The following is a 19556-nucleotide window of genomic DNA, read 5'->3' as shown; positions in this document are numbered from 1 at the left end:
AATTAGCTGTCGAAAATTAACAGAGTTCCGACCATTAAAATTAAGATCGATAGATTATGAGGTTGATATTTCAAAATATACTCATTTTTAGTAGATATATAGAGTTTTGCAAAAATAACATATGTCTAAAATATTAGTTTAAAATCAGCTACGGTGTAGAATATTTTAGGAAAAAAGACGCTCAAAATGTGAGGTAGTGTAAAAGTAGAAGTGCGGATCCGTCCTCTTTATTTGTTCATCAAAAATTCGATATTCTTCTGAGAAACTATCTGGAAATTGGTCAGAGTCAAATGACTGGGAATGAAACATCTGGAACATGCTATAAATGCCTAGTCTCCGACCAAGCAAAAGAAAAAAACTTTCCCAATTCTCATTTCAGAAGATGGCGGGAACCGTTTCGTTTCCCTCTCCCTTCTCCATAGGTACGACTTCCACAAACCCTAAAAAAGTTTATGATTTTCTCAATCCTTATTTATTAATTTCTCTCTTGCAGGAAACTGTACTGTCGATGTTCAAGGAAGTGATTTCATTTGCGAATCATCGAATCACACTAATGTTCAAATTTCATTACCACATGGCGGGAACATCAAAATACAAGGTGACCTTGTTTTCCATCTGTTAGTTTTAATCACGTAATCTTACAAATATGAAATATGTGTGATTTGACTCTTTTATTGGAGTTTTTTCAGTTGCAGAAGCTGGTGATTCCACTTTTGGAGATCAATTCTTGGTTATTAATCCAAAACATATTGATAGCCGTAGCAAATCGCTGCTTCAGGTACGCCCTCTCAGCCTCTCTCTCTAGATCTATGTATCCATTTGCGTGTGATGTGAACGGTTAGACTTTTTTCCTTAAAATGGGAAGAATTAGAACGCTAATAAAATCATATGGGCATATACACAAAAAAGCCCAGGTGATTCATATTTAGAAAGAAGAGTTTTTATGTGGTGAAGCTGTAAAGGATCTAAAAAATTCAGCGGAAAGGAAAAAATGTGTTATGGAGTGTTATGGATTCTGTTAGGACAACTGTTTGAGTATGTGCACACGCTGTTTTACGTATGTGCACATGATGTGCACACTGTTAGAGCTTTCCATTCTTGAGTATATTTGCATATATTCTGTTATTAACCTTAGAAGATTCTTTCCTATAATGTAGCCTGTAACCCTAATGTACATGAATAAAAAGAATTCATTTTGGTGTTTCTCATTATCGATTGAGAACCCATCTAAAGCTGTGCTCCAACTGATTCTTTTGAGATACACGAGCTATCAATAGGTGTAGGTCTAACTAGAAATGAAATGGGAAAACAAGATCAAATAGACTGCCGAGTTATTGTCTGTGAACATCACAGTTGTGTGGGTCGTTGTATTGTATGCTGTTTGTGTTAGATGAGCTATACTTAGGATGATCCTGTAGTAAAACATAAGTAACGTATTATATGTTCAGTGTAAATGAGGTTGCTGCTCAATTCAGCAAAACTCAAGCATCAAGCTAAACTTTGTAATTTGACATTGTCGTCTGTTGGTTGCATTTGCCGAGACACTTGGGTTCAAGTTAACTGTCGGCTTCCAAAGGCGCATCCTATGGAGGAGCTTGGCTCAATAGATATTAATACAGAATTGTACGGATGCTTTAATTTAAATCCACATGGGTAGCCACATTCACATCAAAGCTCGTCTTGAGTTTGGTGTTTTGCAATTCCACCCACATTCACATCAAATTAAGTTTGGGAATTCAGTTTTCTGACAAGAATGCTTTAAGCGGTCATTTTGTTAAGTTACACCAAAACTGTAGTTCATTTCTTGGTGGTTGATGTATCTATTTAAATACTTCTGTTCTAAAAGATTGCAATATGTAGTTTGATAAACTGTTGCTGGCTTTGCAGGAAGTACTAAGTATCTATGCCAAAGAGCTACCTGCGATGAATTATGCTGCAAATACTGGAAGGAAATCACAGTTCCTTGAAAAATGTGTGTCCACTGGGTAAGAATTCACTTTAAATTTCAGACTTACCAAGTCTTAGAGATATGGATTTTGTTGTGAGCTCGCCTGATGTTTAGTGTAATAGGGTGATATTATTTCCATGCAGAAGATGTAGTCGATTAATATCCATGTTCTCGTCATTGTAGGAAATATTGCACCCTGTTGTTGAAATCAAAGGACAGAGATGCATCTCGAACTGTAAGTTTCTTCCGATTCTTGTTGGTTTGTGTCGTCTGCGTACTATTTGGTACATATTCCCGAACTTCTGCATGCTGACATCTTTTGTTCTCATGCAATCTAGTATGTGTTGGCGGCAATCATAATTCTTAAGCACTTCTTTACTCAGTAGGGGCGCTGTAGAAAGATTCTCCTCACTGCTCCTATAGATGAAGTAGCTGCACTGAACCCAAGCTTTTGGTTTGCATGTTTTTGTTTCTGAGAGAAAGCACTAGTTGCCATGGCCAAGTTAAGAATATTGGTGGGTTATGAGTGTCTGAGTCATCAAGTGTGTATCTTTACCAAAATTCTACCAAAGCATAAAAATAACCTGTACATCAATCCAACATCAACGTACAGCTTTTATGCAAGCGTCATCGCTAATTGGTGTACTGTCTTATGGTTGACCAGATTTATCTTACCTCTATAAAGGGTTGTACTTGCTAACATCAGGTTATTGGTTTTTGCATCGTATTTGACCTCTGCATGTGTATTAGAACAAATTAGCAAGTTTTTCAAAAATTCTTACACCTAATTGCTAAGATGTGTGAATTCGAAGCGGAAGACTGTTTGCAACACAGTTATTTTATCCCTGAATCATAAGTTATTCCGTGTCACGATAGAAAAGGTTTTGTTTCTAATTGCTCCTCATCATTTGCTTTATTAGGTGATTGCTGCAGTAACTTACCAAATAATTCCTGCAGACACGCAATATGCTGAGGTTCCTCTTGCTGCTGTCTGTTCAAATTATCAAAAGAAGGTTTGTGGTGTTTTCCAATAAGATCTGTTACTCTCCATTTTTGTTGTCGCCAACAAGCCTTTATTGCCTAGCTATATACAGTATTTTGAGAGGTTAAGAAGTGAAAGTTTATATATCCCTTGAATAACCAAATGAATTTTCACCCTTGAAATTTTCTGATAGAAAGGCATATGGTATGGGTACCCTAATTCAATTTTTGAACAGTGTGGTACAATGGTACTTGTACCCTACTTTCTATCTCCCATCTGTTTACTTTTTGTATGCCATGTGAAGTTGATTATTCACTTAGCTGGGGGTTTGGGTGACATTTTTCAGCTATTAGCTAGTAGGTTTCAGCTGTGCTTTATTGTAGTTACCAAGTGATATTTGGTGCAAAACATCAAATCATAGGTTACCCCTTTTGGTTTTTACTCTAAACGTTATCGTTGGGCGATTTGGTGTGGTGGTGAAGTAATTCTCATGAATGACCTGTCTGGCCTGAACTGCCTAACCGACTGGTTCACTTATCAGCTGGGCTTACATTCTAGACCTGGAAGTCTTGGGTTAACCTGGCCAGCAAACATAGTTGCCATCCTGTATGGGTGTAACTTGTTGCAGTGTTTAGGTCTTTTAATAGTGCCATTCAGTCAACAGAAAAGGGATGGGTTCCCATTGGTGCCTTGGATAACATTGTGTGGGCTGCTTTGTATGGACCCCATCCGAGGCACTCATGTTCTTGCTATAAAATCACTGAAAGAGAAGTTTTAAAGCTTAGAATTATTGTTGGTAATTCATTAATGCCCAAGCTAAGCTTTGCTTATGCTATATTGGTAGAATTTATGATCTCCATTGGTACTAAGATATATTTTCTGTGCGATTTTTTTTACCTTAATACTGTTCGAGCACCAGATTATTGGATCTATTTGGCTTTCTTAAAGATCTTTTTCTCATTTGTTTATGCAATCTTATGTGCGAAATGTGTACACATCTACAAGCTTATTATTCCTCAAGTTATTTATGGACCTTAGAACTTTCAGGGGATTGGTAAGCTCTTGTACTCTGAGTTGAAAAAGAGGCTCCAAAGCATCGGAATTCGTACAGTATTTTGCTGGGGTGATCAGGAATCCAAAGGATTTTGGCTTAAACAGGTACACTACATGCAGCTTGAAATGTTGTAAACTTGTACTAAATGTATCTACTTTTCTGTTCAGGTCTCTTTGTGCAATTTAATTGATATGCTGTGTTTACATTGCTAACTTACTGAATATATGACTGAAATTTCTCCAAGCGAGAAAATAGTCCAATTAAATTCCTAATGTTGAACATCTGTTGGAAGTCTTTAGTTTTGAAAGTAAGCCATGGAGTCAGGAAGGGGAGAAGGGTCCGGATTGAACTTTTTTCTTCTGAACACGTGTTACTATGGCATCTCTACCTTAAATCTTTCTTTAATTTGGTTATATTTGCTTGCCCTAACCGACTTCTCAGATTAAACAATAAATTAAGCAGTTCAATTGTAACTTGCTTTTGAAACAAGTTACTTCTGTACATTAGTATGCTGGTTTTTCATTGATAACTAATTGCAATGCAGGGGTTTGTGCCGACTGCTGAAGTAGACAACAAGGGTAAAGTTTCCGGACTTCGAATGAAAGCTAACATTCGGAGGGCTTTGTGCTTTCCAGGGGGTTCCACCCTCATGGTTTCTCATCTCAATAAAGATATCAGCACTTCGACAAACCCTTCAAATGATCCAAAACTGTGCTCTCTATTAAAAGGTCATGTGAACTCAGCAGCATCTGTATCCATTCAACGTCAAGAAATGCAGGGTACTGGAGAATGTAATAATATTTCAAAAGGTTCTTCCCTGGAAGTGGCATTACCTGATCTAACCCTTCCCCAGAGTGAAAACCCTAACCCCAAATTACTGGTTAACGGTGGAGGCACAACAAACAGTAATAAGTTCATTGGTAGGTTGACTTTTAGTTATTCTTTTCTCCTCTCTTTTTGTTCACATGCTTACCCTGTATCATATTTGGAATAATTAACATTTGGGATGTGTTAGATAATCTCATTCTCGAAAAGAATGTTTTTGGTTTCTTACATGCAATTGCACCACCTTTTTCGATTTTTTGCAGGCTCTTCCCCTAGAAGTGGTTCAGCAGAGGATTGTGAAAACTCCAGTTCTCTTAATGGAGTGGAAAGTAACAGGGAAATTAATCTCGTAAGATTAGCAGAAAATGCAGATAAAAAGCACTGTTCTTGTTCTGGGCAAGGTGTTAAAAGAAGGGCATGGGAAGCTTCACTGTCATCGTTAAAGTCTAAAAAAGTAAAGGGGGGGCATTGTAGTGACTGCCATGTAGATTTCACTTGTGATCTCAGTCTGGAATGTGATCGAGCTTATATTTCTGGCTCATTAGGTTCTTCAGGAGACAAATCTTGTAGTCTAAAAAATCTTCCAATGCTCAACAGTTGTCAAGTAATTCATGCTGCAGAGAGTAGATTGGCTAATATTTTAATAGATGAAGGTCGTGGACATGAACTTCTAACTGGAGAATGTCATAGTCATGCTAATGAACATTGCTGATGATGTTAAGAAATCATTTCTGACCAAGGCGAGTTGTTTGTTAATACGTCAAACCTTTATCAATTGATGAATAGTATTTTCTAGCCATTTGTCATCCTAGACTATCCTGCAGTGGAATCTAAGCGTACTCGCGGAAAAGATGAAGGTTCTCAATTATTTGATTATTTCGTATGTTTCAAAAAACTGCATGTTTTACATAGAAGCTAAACTAAAAAACTATTGCTTCTTAGGGAGATCACACACGAGCCGTTGCATATGGTGCCAGACTTGCAACAATTAAGTTGGGAAAATACCATGTACAAAATGACATATTTTTAGTGGAGTTCATCAATAGACTATGTTCTTATGGAATGTATCCTGTGCCAAATTGGATTATTACGAGCATCATATGGTGTATTTTGTGGTGATAAGCTTATAGGAGGATAGTTTGTTGGTAATATGTAGTCCTGTATGTATGGTCTCATTTGTGCCCCTGTGATTCTGCAAACTGATGTTCGTGTTAATAACAGATAATTCAAGATCTTGGTGGTGCTGTTGTCTCAGATGGAAGTTATACCACACATGTTGTTACTGGGAAGGCAAGAAGAACGCTGAATTTCTGCACAGCTCTGTGCTCTGGGTTAGTTGAATGTTCATTCCTTGATCTCTGAGATAGATGAATAAAGGAGGGTCCATTTTAATTAATTTTATTTTACTTTGAGTTAATGCATCATACCTCCATTTCCAGTGAGGTGCGTCACATAGTTTGGATAAGGTCTTTGCGTCTTTGGTTTTCATAGCCAATTTTCTTACTGTGATGTGTGTAGTTTCTTTTCCTCTATTTCATTCTTCAGTGGCTCAGTTTGACCATAGTTAACGAAGTGTAGTTACTCTTAGACAAGAAATCTGAGAGACGATGATGAAGATTCAACAACAAACGTTTTTAGTGAGACTAGTGTGCTTCAAAGATGTCTGTAAGATTGATGATTCTCCCTACTTACGAAACAGATTCGCAAGTCAATGTGCAGAAAAAACTAAGCATGTAAGAACACCAGCTTATGCAACCCTATGTAGCTCCATTATTTTAGCAACAACATTCTTTGCCGTAGTCAGATTCTCGCTCAACCCATGGAGAAATTATGCATTTCGCATTGTCTCTGTAAGATACATAGTTTGTCCGGGAATCCATAGGTAATCATTGGCATAGCAACTGTATATTATTGCTGAGGAGCTGATCTACCATCTGATATGAAGACTAGTCATATCATTGAGAGTGACTTTACACCATGTAGATAAAATGATGACACTACGGCAAATCACTAGATTAACCACAAAGGTGTTATATATTGGGTCTTGTTGCTTATTCTTGGCAACACGTCCATGTGATTTTTTTTTCACTTGCAGTTAATATTGAGACATGTTGTTTATTCTTGTCATTCTATTATATGACCTCTGTCATGCTTACAAATTTTACCTATTACCCCATTAATCTATAAACGTTGCTGATCATGCAGAGCTTGGATAATCTCAACTAGTTGGTTGAAAGCATGCTTCAGGGAAGGCAAATTTGTTGGTGAGTTAAAACATGCATATAGCATAACGAGAACTAGGAGGGATCAGTTTTAGTGATTAGAATGTCCTTTCATTAGCCTGATCACTTGTAGTCCCTCTTGGAAATGACTCACTGGCTGATTTCATTAAGGATGACTTGGCACCATTTTTGCCGTAAAATTGTAACCAGCTTTTAATGAGTTTAGAACTTTCAGAGGATTGTGAATTCATAATCACTCAAAACCAATGGTGAACATGGTGAGGAGGTCATCATTAGACCCTCATATCATCTCCATGGGGTCCTTATTTCTGAGGACAGTGATACAGCAGACATTTTATTCCGCCTACCATAGTATTTTGCTAAGCATTCTGAATTTAGCGCCTTATCATCCCCTTATTTTCCAGGTGAACTTCCATTCATATTACAAGACGAAGATTATTTGTTGAAATACAAATCTGAACTGAAAGATGCTGTTCTTAGAGTAAAAGCCAATCCCGGAGGTCTGCTTGAAGGTTATGAAGTCTGCTTTGCCAAACATGTTGAACCTCCAGTGAGCACCCTGTCGGCCATTGTCAAGTCTGCTGGCGGACAAGTAAGTGATCATAATTTCACCAATTTCTTAGTTCTCGGATCTAGTCTTCTCAGGGGCCTGCCTAAGATTAAGGACGATTCTCATTGTGAATCACAGAACATCTTAATTATTTGTATTTTGCAATTTTAAATGTGGCATTGAAACTTTTAAGTGTCAGACATTATATATGTATTTCGATCCTGGAGTACAGGTCACTTCGTGTATAGGTCCTCCTGTGCTAGTACGTCATTTCTATCTTTCCTTCAGGGTACAAATTTTGTACTGTCAAAGAAAGAGGGACCTCTTCAGTATAACCTTATTTGAGCAAATAGTTGAGTAGTTCCACATAGTCATTGCCCTTAGTTTATGAGTTCAAAGGATGCAATACAAAGGCATTATAGTACCTCTTCATATTATCAGTATTAATCAGATGCCAAATTATTGCATGAAGATGTTTGTACTTGACATCCTGTCATATTAACATTAGTAATTATCTAATGTGGTCTAAAATTTTATGCGATTTATCAGGTTCTCCTTCGATTAACAGAAGTGAAAAATCCATCGAAAGCTATCTTTGTTACGTGTGAAGAGGACATGGAAGATGCAATGGTAGCTGCAAAGAAAGGGTTAATGTCCTACAGTAGCGAGTGGTTTATGACCTGTGTCATGAAACAAGAGCTTGATTTCGAGTCTCCTCAATTTGCAGAGTCTCTTTAATTGTTGCAAGAAACTGCGGTGAATTTCATGCGTATACATGTACATATCTGGTAGTTGCTCATGCATGATGCTTTTTTGTTTGATTTCTAGGAAGTAGAAGTGTCTATATATATCATGTTAAGTCTAGAGTCTGCTCAATATGGATTAACAGAAAGAACCAAAAGTATGTATGTATTTATTAGTACTTCATGTTTTGGATATTTCTTCCATTTTTAATGTTTTGTATTCCTTGATTCTGTTTTTTTTTTGTTCCCCGAAGTAAAGGTTAAAATTTTATGGAACTAAATACAGCAGGTGGGAGTGACCATATATGTCCCAAGAGAAAAAAACCCAACGATGATTTCGCTTCAAAGTGACTTTTTCAAGTGGGTTATTAGCTCCTTAAATGCAATTACCTGGACAATATGGGAGAAGAGAAATTGAAGGGTAATGGCAAAGATGGTCAAGGCCAAGATGTAATCACAGAGGTCAAAAGCTCATTATATATCTTTGGGGATAGACAAAAAGCTAGTTTAGGACAATTGGATTCGTAACTTTGTATCGGTTCCACTTTCAACGATATAAATGGGGCAGAAATAGCAATTGCCAAATACGTAATAGACATGTGTGGTGTCCGGTACTTCAATTTGAGTGGTGTATAACTGTATACCATCAAACAAAGGGTTTATCCTACTGCCAAAAAATAGAAAATCAAACAACAAGGGTTTTAGCATTTTACCATTTCACCTATAACGATGATATAGCCAGGCGCTTGAAATGGGGATTACTGTTTTCCAAAGTGTCCTGATTATATCATTCTACGCAGCAGCAGAAGAGAAGTGTTGTATTTCGCAGTGCAAACCAAGGAGGGAAGGAAGAAGGCTCTCAATTCTTCTGTTGTGCCAGTTTGAGGGGCTTCTTTAATGGCAAAAATAAAAACTGAGTCACCAGTTTTATTGGCTAAAGGGTGTTCTTCGGATACTTTTGGTAAAAAATGGGGTTATAGTAGCACTAATTGTTTAAGAATAACCCGGTTACAGTCGCACCTTATCTCTTTAACAATTCGAGCTTCTCAATCCATGGAGGATAAAAATAAAGCCTACACGGAACTTGGTTTGTCACTCTTTACCCTCTCTATCATCTCCTTTTCTCTGTAAATTCAGAGATTTTTTTTTCTTAAAATAGATTTGATTATTTTTTTAATTGTAATTTTGTTTTAGTAACTTAAACCAGTGATGTTTGTTTGTGGGGTGGAGTTTAATTTCTCTGCTGTCTTGATTCTCTCAGGTTTATTTTCCTTAAAGAAAAAGATTGATGACGCTGTTCTTCGTGCTGAGATGTTGATACCTGCACTAGAAATGGAAGAAACCAGACAAATTCAACAGGAAGAGATGCTTCGTGAATATGACCTCTGGGATAATGTTGCCAAATCAAATGAAATTCTTAATGAGTTAGGAGATACAACTAGATCAGTTGATGCTCTTAAAGATTTACGATATAAGGTGATGTTCTGCTTACCTTGTTCTAATAGTTATTTTAGGATGGCGAGACAATCTTTGATGCACAGCCTACCAAATTTAGATTTTATGTCTCTCTTGGTATCAAATGTCGTGTTTGGATAGTTTCGGCTAGTTCTATACTCTTATTTGGAATGTTTAGGCGTCTTTATATGCTTATGTGAAACTTACTTTTCTTCAACTGGTGTTTCGATGAGTGTAAAGATCGCTAACAATTGAAATTATTCTTGCAGGCTGAAGAAGCTAAACTGATCACCCAATTAGCTGACATGGACGCTATAAACTACAGGCTTTTCAAGCAAGCATACAGTGCCTCCGTTGATGTTAGCAAGTTTTTGGATCGGTATGAGATGTCCAAACTTCTTAGTGGACCATATGACATGGAGGGTGCTTGCGTGATTATAAGAGCTGGATCTAGAGGTGTCAACCCTGAGGTTTGAAACCATTGCTTGCCCTTCTGTTTCAAATTCCACATTCCATTTAACACTGATGATGCTTATTATAAGAATCTGTGACTCTCTTAAGCATAAATTAGTTTTATTTATCTTACCTGCTTTCAGTAAAGTTTAGCTTTCACTAGCAAAACCGTGCACCTGGTTGGCACACATGACAAAATACAACACTTCTCGGGAAGTTGAGATCAACTCAATCGGGATGGTTTTGGGTTTCTTGTTTTACTGTTAGGTCTTCTTTAAGGGTATTTCCTTGCTAGTCATTTAAGAGTCATTCGAAATTTGTTTTCCCTTCCCAGCACAAACCAAAACTATCCAATACTTTCTGGTTAGTTCAGTTATTATCTGTGTTAAAGTCTATTAGTAAGGAGTTATCTGGTTCTTACTCCAGCAGCAAGTATTGGAACAGTTTTCTTCTGGCCCAAGTTCTATGTGTGGCATATCATCTGATTGGTTAGGATTTAATGGCTAGCTCATACCTTACTTAACATTTAAGCTTATGGGGTGTGGGCTTTTCAGTACCCATTCTGCTTTTCTGGCTGGGTTCTGCTAGGAGCTTCTTTGGTTAATTTTGGGGTATGAAGGAACTCAATTCTTTGTCGGGGGTGATTGATATTGTTTTTTGAAAATCAAATCGGCCCACGTCACGTGTGAACAACTTCTAGTCCATGTATTAACAATGAACAACTTGCTGGAGTATTGTTTCTGGCATTTCTTTAATGTGTCCAGATAGACCTTTAACCGATTCTCAGCATATATTTTATTCTTCTGCTTCTATGTTTCTTTCCCACTGTTTCTCTGACACACTTCCATATCCAGGTTTGGGCGGAACAGCTTCTAAGCATGTATAGAAAATGGGGTGCTAAGCAAGGTTACGAAGGGAGGATAGTTGAGAAATATCCCTCTAAAGATGGCGGTTTCAAGATAGTAACCCTTGAGTTTGAATCTGAATATGCTTATGGTTATCTTTCTGGAGAGAGAGGTGTCCACTATATGATTAAAGGTTCACACAATGACCCTGAGGTTTGTAGTAGTTCTCCATTCATACAACCAAATAGTTCTCCTGAAATCTCTCATGACTTGCTAAATGCATGTCACGAAAGAAAAATCTGGAAAAAGAGAAAGCATTTGAAACATCCATTTTGAATTTCCAACTATAAGTCATATAACTTATTGACGAAGGGAAATTATTTTAGTTGTCCTGTCCAAGCAAATTCTCATCTTTTGCTGAAAGTGGACACCGGTAAACATGGCGACTAGCTCTATCGTTTACACTATATTTTAATTTTCCTGTTTTCCTTTTATGATGTGAATGCACCTTTTGTCATTTCCCTTTAATTCCTCACAACATAAGTTCTATTTAACCTTAACGCCAGTGGTTTTATAGCCTGTCGAGAAAAGCTGTCATGTTAAAAGTACAACCATACCTAGGTTATATGGATGATTCACATGTCCCTGACTGGACATGTGATCTAAAATGCATCTGTTATTTAATCAATTATGTTATTAGCGGGGAACATGAATGTAATTTTATTCATATACGGTGATTAGATGTTCACAATTTCTTGTAAAACAAAAGTGGAAATCAAAAACCAAGTGTTGCTTATCTGATATGGTATTTTAATGACAATAAGTAATACGAAGTGTAGAAGCCTTATAAAGAGGGGCCATGGTCACTTTTGAAGAAGGATATTTGGTGCAATAGAAATATAACTGAAAAATATAGTAGATACTTCATTGCAAGGAAAATAAGTGAAATGGAATATTTGTTTAATGCATTTCAAGCTTAATAAAAAAAAGAACTTGCTCAAGATACTAGTTGTTGTTCTCTTCGTAGTTCATAGTTTACTGATGAAATCTTTCCAATCCAATCTTGCAGACTAACTTAGCAACTGTGGATATTATTCCTCTATTTCTTGAAACAACTCCGGACCTACAATTAGATGATAATGATATGGTGTTTTCATCACTTTCACCTCATGGAGAAGAGCAATTACTTTGTAGAAGTGAACCTGCAGTTAGTGTTCGACATATTCCAACTGGCATTGAGGTCCAGTCATCAGGTATTATTCGTATTCTCTAGTTTCTTTTTTATCATGAATATAAACTATCCCATATATAATCCGAGAATAAATGCATCACTGCCATCACACAAAATTGGGAAATACAACCAGCACAACTTCCAATATTGTTATTAGGAGGAGAAGCCAAGATGGATAGAGTTTAAGAAAAAAGAGAGCAGTGGCTCATGACTAAGTAACATTATTGGTGTTCTCTCTTTGGTAGATTTGGGATGGTTAGTTGGAGGAAAGAAAGTTCTCTCCATGTTAGACTTTCTGTGGGTGTGGGATAGCCGTAGAACACCCGATTTTAGTCTCAACTGTTCCTATTGCTCTTTTACAGGTAAAAAATTATAGGAAAATTTGGCCTCAAGGGTTTGAGATTCTGAAACACCCTTTTTCTTTTTTATCTTTGGGGAACAAGTTATAGGAAATGTTTCTCGTCAAGTATCCTGGTAGATAGAGTATTTATATTTTATACACACTGCTAGGTTTAAATTTATGCATTGCTATGGGTATGTTGCCTTAGTAAAATACTTACAGTGTGTATGATTTGTAAACACTGCAAAATTTAAGTAGGTAACCCTTGAGGCCCTATTCACTTATGAAAAGCACAGTGGTGCAATTGATCTGTCGAATAGATGCTATATGGACATTTGTTTCTGTATTTGTTCTTTGCCCCTATTCTCTTATGATTAAAATTGATCACTCCTATTTCGTCCTTTCAGAAAAACAAAAACAAAAAGAGGAAGAAATGTATTTTTGCTCTTTTACTAATCAAAATAAAGAATATGTATGTTCACAGATGAAAGGAGCCATTTTGGGAATAAAATCAAGGCCCTAAATCGTTTGAAAGCGAAGCTTCTTGTGATTGCAACAGAACAGCGTGTATCCAGTTTAAAGAATATAAAGAGAGATAGTGTCAGTGATATATTAAGTCAAGAGGCAAGAAGATATGTCTTTCATCCATACAAGTTGGTTCAAGATGTAAAAACTGGAATTCAATTGCCCGACTTGAATTCTGTTCTCGATGGTAATATTGAACCTCTTATTGGAGCAAATATCAGCTTTAGACAGACAAGTGATCCAATCTAAGTGTAACCATAAAGACGAAATGTTTTTCTTCTCTATTTATGATATTCTTTCTCCCTTAATGATTTTATTCTCTGCTTAGAGTTTGTATGTATACTAGGAGGTATTGGTTGCCTTCTTGGGCTTTTACACCAGGGGGAACATCATTGCATGGTAGCTGATACTGTTCTAAACTCTAAAGTTAGCATAGGAAACCAAATATTTCATAATTAATTTTGACTTCTCTTAAATATAGGCCATGTTTTTATTAACTATAACCCACATCAAAAAAATCATTAATCTAGCTAAACAGATTCTTATAATTGTTAACATAATCCATAAAATTATACAACCCAAAATAAATTATCAAATCCCTAAATGAAAAAAAATAAAATAAAGTTAATTATATAATTTTTATAATTCCTCGTTAAAGTTATGTAAGATTTATGGCATAATTGATGACTTCTAAGAGTACTCATGTAATCATGATTGGAGAAAAGAACATCAACTTAGAATATTTTTACAGAATAATAGCGCTTATGGAATTTTAGAAAATTGATTTTTTTGGAAAAGAATCAAACCTTAGTTGATTTCATTTCGGTGTTCAATTGATATTGTTGTGGAGAATTTTAAGGGAATAACTAGAACATATAACCTCAATCGATATTACAGTAATCATGATTTAGGAAAAATAACATCATTTTAGAGAAAAAGTGAAAAGTTTGGTTTAATTTGTTTTGGGGGAAAAGTAAAAATTAAGGTTTATAATTGGGCAATTTGAAAGAATAATGAGAGAACAATTAGAAATAAATTGAGGTGTAATTTAGTTTGGATCTAAAAAAGAAACAGTTAGGGGTTATATTTTGAATTTGGGGAAGAAGTAAGTTTATTAGTAAAAAAGATTAAGACATGTTTGGCAATTTTGGTTTTTCATTTTAGCTTAAACATTTTGCGCTATAGTTAATAAAAGTGTGGACTACATTTAAGAAAAGCCTTAATTTTCACCTTCTCTTCTCCTTCATGCTTAATAAAGCCTTAAGAAAGTATTAAAATTATTTGTTTTCGACCCTAGTTGACCATCTGGGGTGCCATTATCATTTGTGAAAAACAAAGCCGAGGCTAGTTCTCTTTGTGTATCCTCTTTGATAAAACCCATATTGGTGAGCGGGCGGGAGGTAGGGAGATTGATTCCCACCAGGGAAGGTAGGATCCCCATTTTCACCAATTGTTGTTGGGATGGTGGTTGGATTAGCAATGAGGCTATTCGGAAGAAGGAAAAAAAAATTCTGGTCGAACTTTCTAATTATCTAGCCTAACTTTCCGTAAAAGTAAATTTTGGTTTTTATCTTAGGTTCAACTAGGAACATAGTGGATTCTATATTGCTGAATATAACTCTATTAAACATAAAATGGAAGTTTAGCTAGCTGCTTTTGAGTTTTCCAAGCTGATCCTACTCTTTTTTCTCTTTTCTTTTTTGAATTAAGTAATTTATATTAAACCAAACACTGATACAAACTTATAGATACAGAACAAGGACAAAGACTACAAAGACCAAACTAAAAATAAATAAACTTAACATCCATTGAGACTTAAGAACATAGCCAAGGACTACAAACTAACTAAAAAACAAGAACAAACTTAGGTTCACTAAGACAAAAACTAAAAGACTAAAAAGCCTACAAGCACCAGCCAAAAGCATTAATCCTCCTGAAAAACAACCTTCTGCTGAAGAAAATGTAGTATGCATTCTGGTGGATTCATTATCCCAATGATTGGTGCAATTATTTGAACGAGCAAACTTAGCTAAAGCATCCGCTGCCTTGTTACAACTTCTATTAACAAACCTAAAATGAACATCCACTAAAGCTTGAGAAAGGCTGATACTTTCAGACATCACAAGTTGATATTCCCATCTAATATATTCATTATGTTGCTTTTTAACAGCCTCCATAACTGATTTATTATCACCTTCTACTTGAATTCTACATAATCCTTTAATATTAATCCATTGCAACACCCTCAGCACAACCAAAACTTCTGCTTGATCGATATCTCTTACATTCCTTGTCTAGGCCACGACTTCCAAGAAATCTCCTAGAAGATTTCGTAACACAAGAGAGAAACTAGCAAAGTTAGAATCTGGAAGAGTTGAAGCATCAAAGTTTAATTTTAACCAATCATATGGAGGTGGAGTCCAAAAGTTTGTAAGTTTGATGATTATATGAGTGCTAGCATAACTATGTGAACCGCAACTATTATGGATGCATATGCGATGAGAATAGCAGAATTGAAAGATTTGTCGAATAATGACTACAGGATACTGAATTTTTCCCTCAAACAACTTCAAGCATCTAATTTTCCGTAAGAACCACATTATTATCACTGTTAAATTCCTGAGATTTCTTATTTTCATAGAAAGTAACGATCTTTTACCCGTCCAAGATTGAATCCATTGATTAATATCTTCATAATTGTTAGCATCTTGAAGAATTGCAATTGAGATAGCAGACCAAACCTCTGAAGAAAAAGAACATTGAAAGAGAAGATGTTTGGTCGTTTCAATTCAATTAGAGTACTGAACACATATAAAATTCTCAGGATTAGCTATTTTTTGAAATCTTTCCACCACCATTTCTTGTGAGAGACCATCTAAGCTGATCTGAAGCTGGCTGCTGAGGGATAATGATATTTTGAATATGCTGAAGTTGATCAGGAGAACAAATTTGATGTAGCTTATCAATCCTCCAGCTTCTTGTTGAATGATCAATATATTCAGCCATTGTAGCTTGAGATCTTGGAACATTGAGAGGCTGATGTTGATAATGCTTATTAGAAACTCTGCCAAACCATTGACCTTGATATTAATTTGTGACCCATATCCGACTTCCCAAATATGATATCTTCTAATCCAATTTAATCCTCTTTGAATTCTATTCCATATCCAAGTACCTTCTTCTTAATCTTGCATACAGAGGATCAGCATTATGAAAATATCTCGCTTGGAGAAGTTGCACCCATTTAGCTTCTTTTTTAGTCAACATTCGCCAAGCCAACTTAGTAAGCAAAGCTTCATTAAATAATCTCAAAATTTTAAAACCCAACCCTCCAATTCTTTTAGGTTTACTTAATTCATTCCAACCAAAAAAGTATCCACCTTGATTAGAGTGCTTATTCCACCAGTAGTTACGTTGCAAAGACTCCATTTTTTTGACTGATTTATCTGAGATGTGCATACATCTCATCTGATATTGTGCCATGGTTCCTGTGACAGCTTGAATCTGAGTGCTTGTACCTGCTTGGTTAACTAATTTACCCTGCCATGATTGTAGTCTGCTATCCATTTTATTCACAGTTTCTGCAAAGCAAGCATTCTTGTTATGGCATACAAACAGAGGAATGCCCAAATATTTCTCTGTCAGTGGCATTCTTGGCATCTGAACCATTTCTGAAAGATACACCTTAGCTACATCACTCAAATTATTGCTAAAATGAATACTGGATTTATTTTGACTAACCATCTGCCCCGAAACCATACATAATTGAGAAATAATCTGCATCATGTTATTAATTAAGCTGGTTGAATCCACTGTGAATAAAATGCAGTCATCTGCGAAAAAAAGATGAGAAATACTTGAACCTCTTATGGATGGCTTTAATGGCTTGATTAACCCCTGGACTTCAGCTGCCTGCAAAATTCTACTAAAATCTTCCATGCACATGATAAATATATATGGAGAAAGAGCATCACCTTGGCGAACTTGTTGGCATAAAAGGGGGAGTAGGAGAACCATTGAAAAATATTGAAATAGATGCAGTGCTGATACATTAATGTATGAGTGAACACCATTTATCATGAAAACCGAGACATTGCATAATTTTGATGATAAATCCCCATTCCATATGATCAAAACCCTCCGCCATATCCAATTTAATCGCTACTGGCCCTGGAAATTTTTTAGTTCTTTTAATATAATCAATGACTCCATGTTATATGATAGTATTATCAAGAATGTTTCGACCTGGAACATATGCAGCTTGCCATGGATAAATAATCTTGTTAAGCAACTTCTTTAATCGGTTAGCCAAAATCTTCGAAATAATTTTATATGAAATGTTGCAAAGACTAATGGGTCGAAAATCTGATGGAGTTTCTACACATAATTTCTTTGGTATTAAAACTTGATAAGTGAAATTAATTTTTGGAAGCATTTTACCAGATTGAAAGAATTCTTGTACCATGGACACCAACCTATCAGCCAATTCATCCCAACAAACTTGATAAAATCCTGCTTGAAATCCGTCCGGGCCTGGGGCTGCCCAAGTATTGATCTGGTGAACAACCTGTCGTATTTCTTCTCTAGATGGAATCTGTATAAGCGCTTAATTTTCTTCCAAAGATATACATGGATTGATAAAATTAAATATGTTTGAGTCTTTTGATGGAACTGAAAAGTTGTATGAGAAGCTTTTGAATGTCTTTTCTTGAAGAATACCATTAACCCTTCTCATCCCTGATAGAATCAATTTGGTTCTGTCTCCTTCTGTAATTAGCTTGAGCATGAAAAACTTTTGTATTTTTGTTCTGACTACGAAGCAGCTTATCTCTTGAATGTTGGTGACTGATATCCACTTTGTCGTTGTACCAATGCTGAAGAGTTTTTTGCAGATCAATAATATTGTCTTGGGATGTGCTTGAATAAGTATGTGCTTCTTTAATTTGTTGTTGCACTGTTTTAATATGATCATCAATATTACCAAAATGGTGTTTCTTCCATGTAATTATACGTCTCTGAACCTACTGAAGTTTCTTAGTAAACTACATAGCCGAAGAACCAAAATGAACCTTTCCCCATTCCTATTGAATCAGATCCTTAAAATTCTCATGTTTAGTCCATGTCTCATACAATCTAAAAGGTTTATAAGCTCTGATGGATTGAGGTTTAATGGATAATAATAAGATGAGAGCATGATCTGATCCCAAAGAAATAAGATGATTGATAATGGCATCAGGAAATAATAAATTCCAATGGGTGGATGCAAGATCTCCATCTAATCTGGTTTGAACCAATTAAAAGTTTTTACGTTTGTTGGACCAAGTAAATGGGTGACCAGTAAAAGGAGTTTCTTGAAGACCACATATATGAATAGTATCCTGAATGATCTCTAGTGTATAATATGTATGAGTATAAAAAGAGTTTCGATCATGACAAGACAGAGTGACATTTAAATCCCATATGATGATCCAAGGCAAATCCATGTGTTTTCCCATATCAGATATAATCTGCCATTATTTTTTTGTTTCTTCTTGATAACAAGAACTATACAAACAAGTTAGCACCCATTGTTGATTTTCTGGACCATTATGTAGAATGAAATTGACCATATAATCTGTAAAATGCATAAGTTCTATTTTAAAACCATTTTTCCATAGGACTGCAAGTCCTCCAGCCTTAAACTTAGTATTATGACACCAAATATTTGGATAATGCATGATTTGCAATAATAAATGTGCATTTTTATTTTGTTGTCTAGTTTCTAAAAGAAATATAATGTCAGGGCTATATTGATGAATGCAATCTTGTAAATGATTTCTAGTATTCTTATTCCCTAATGTCTAAATGTCTAAAATAAAACTAAATGTGTAAAATAACCTTCAACTAAAATCAAAACCTAAAAACTAAAACCAAAACTAAAATCAAAACCTAATTCTCATTCAAAGATCTGCTCCTCCTCCTCATCCTTTTCTTCTTAACTTCCTCTCCTTTATCAACCATAAATCATTCCCTCCTTTTTTGTCAATCAAAATCATTTCACCATCTTCATTCAATCAACGGTTCGAAAAACTTATAATCGTCGATTAAATAATCTATTAAAGGTGCGGAATAAGCATATTGATAGAAGTGATGGTAATCAACAAACCAATTGCATCTGAAATTGTGAAATTGATTGAAACCGTAGAAGAAAAAAAAAGGTTTCAGAACCAGTTACAGTTGGGTTTTCCTCAAGAACACCCAACCGTAAATTTTTTACAATAGGGTTCGACAAAAAAAACCTAGTCGTAACTGATTTACAGTTAGGTTCGGTCACAAAAAACCCAGCCGTAACTGTTTTACAGTTGGGTTCGACAAAAAAAACA

At 35.7% G+C, this 19556-nt stretch overlaps 1 protein-coding gene and 1 pseudogene across 1 annotated transcript; both read left to right on the top strand.

Annotated features, from left to right (window-relative positions):
• Positions 1–246: 246 nt before the first annotated feature.
• LOC113320738 lies at positions 247–8573 on the top strand (annotated as a pseudogene).
• A 401-nt stretch (positions 8574–8974) lies between these two features.
• On the top strand, positions 8975–13568 carry LOC113323363 (peptide chain release factor PrfB3, chloroplastic-like). The gene is made up of 6 exons (XM_026571655.1): positions 8975–9432; positions 9607–9821; positions 10070–10270; positions 11108–11311; positions 12168–12351; positions 13154–13568. Exons 1-6 carry the CDS (start codon positions 9243–9245, stop codon positions 13441–13443), a joined length of 1284 nt encoding a protein of 427 aa, XP_026427440.1. The 5' UTR covers positions 8975–9242; the 3' UTR covers positions 13444–13568.
• The last annotated feature ends 5988 nt before the right edge of the window (positions 13569–19556 follow it).

This window comes from Papaver somniferum, chromosome 11 (assembly GCF_003573695.1).
Source record: "Papaver somniferum cultivar HN1 chromosome 11, ASM357369v1, whole genome shotgun sequence".
Lineage (NCBI taxonomy): Eukaryota > Viridiplantae > Streptophyta > Magnoliopsida > Ranunculales > Papaveraceae > Papaver > Papaver somniferum.
This window is presented reverse-complemented; position numbering and strand designations above follow the sequence as displayed.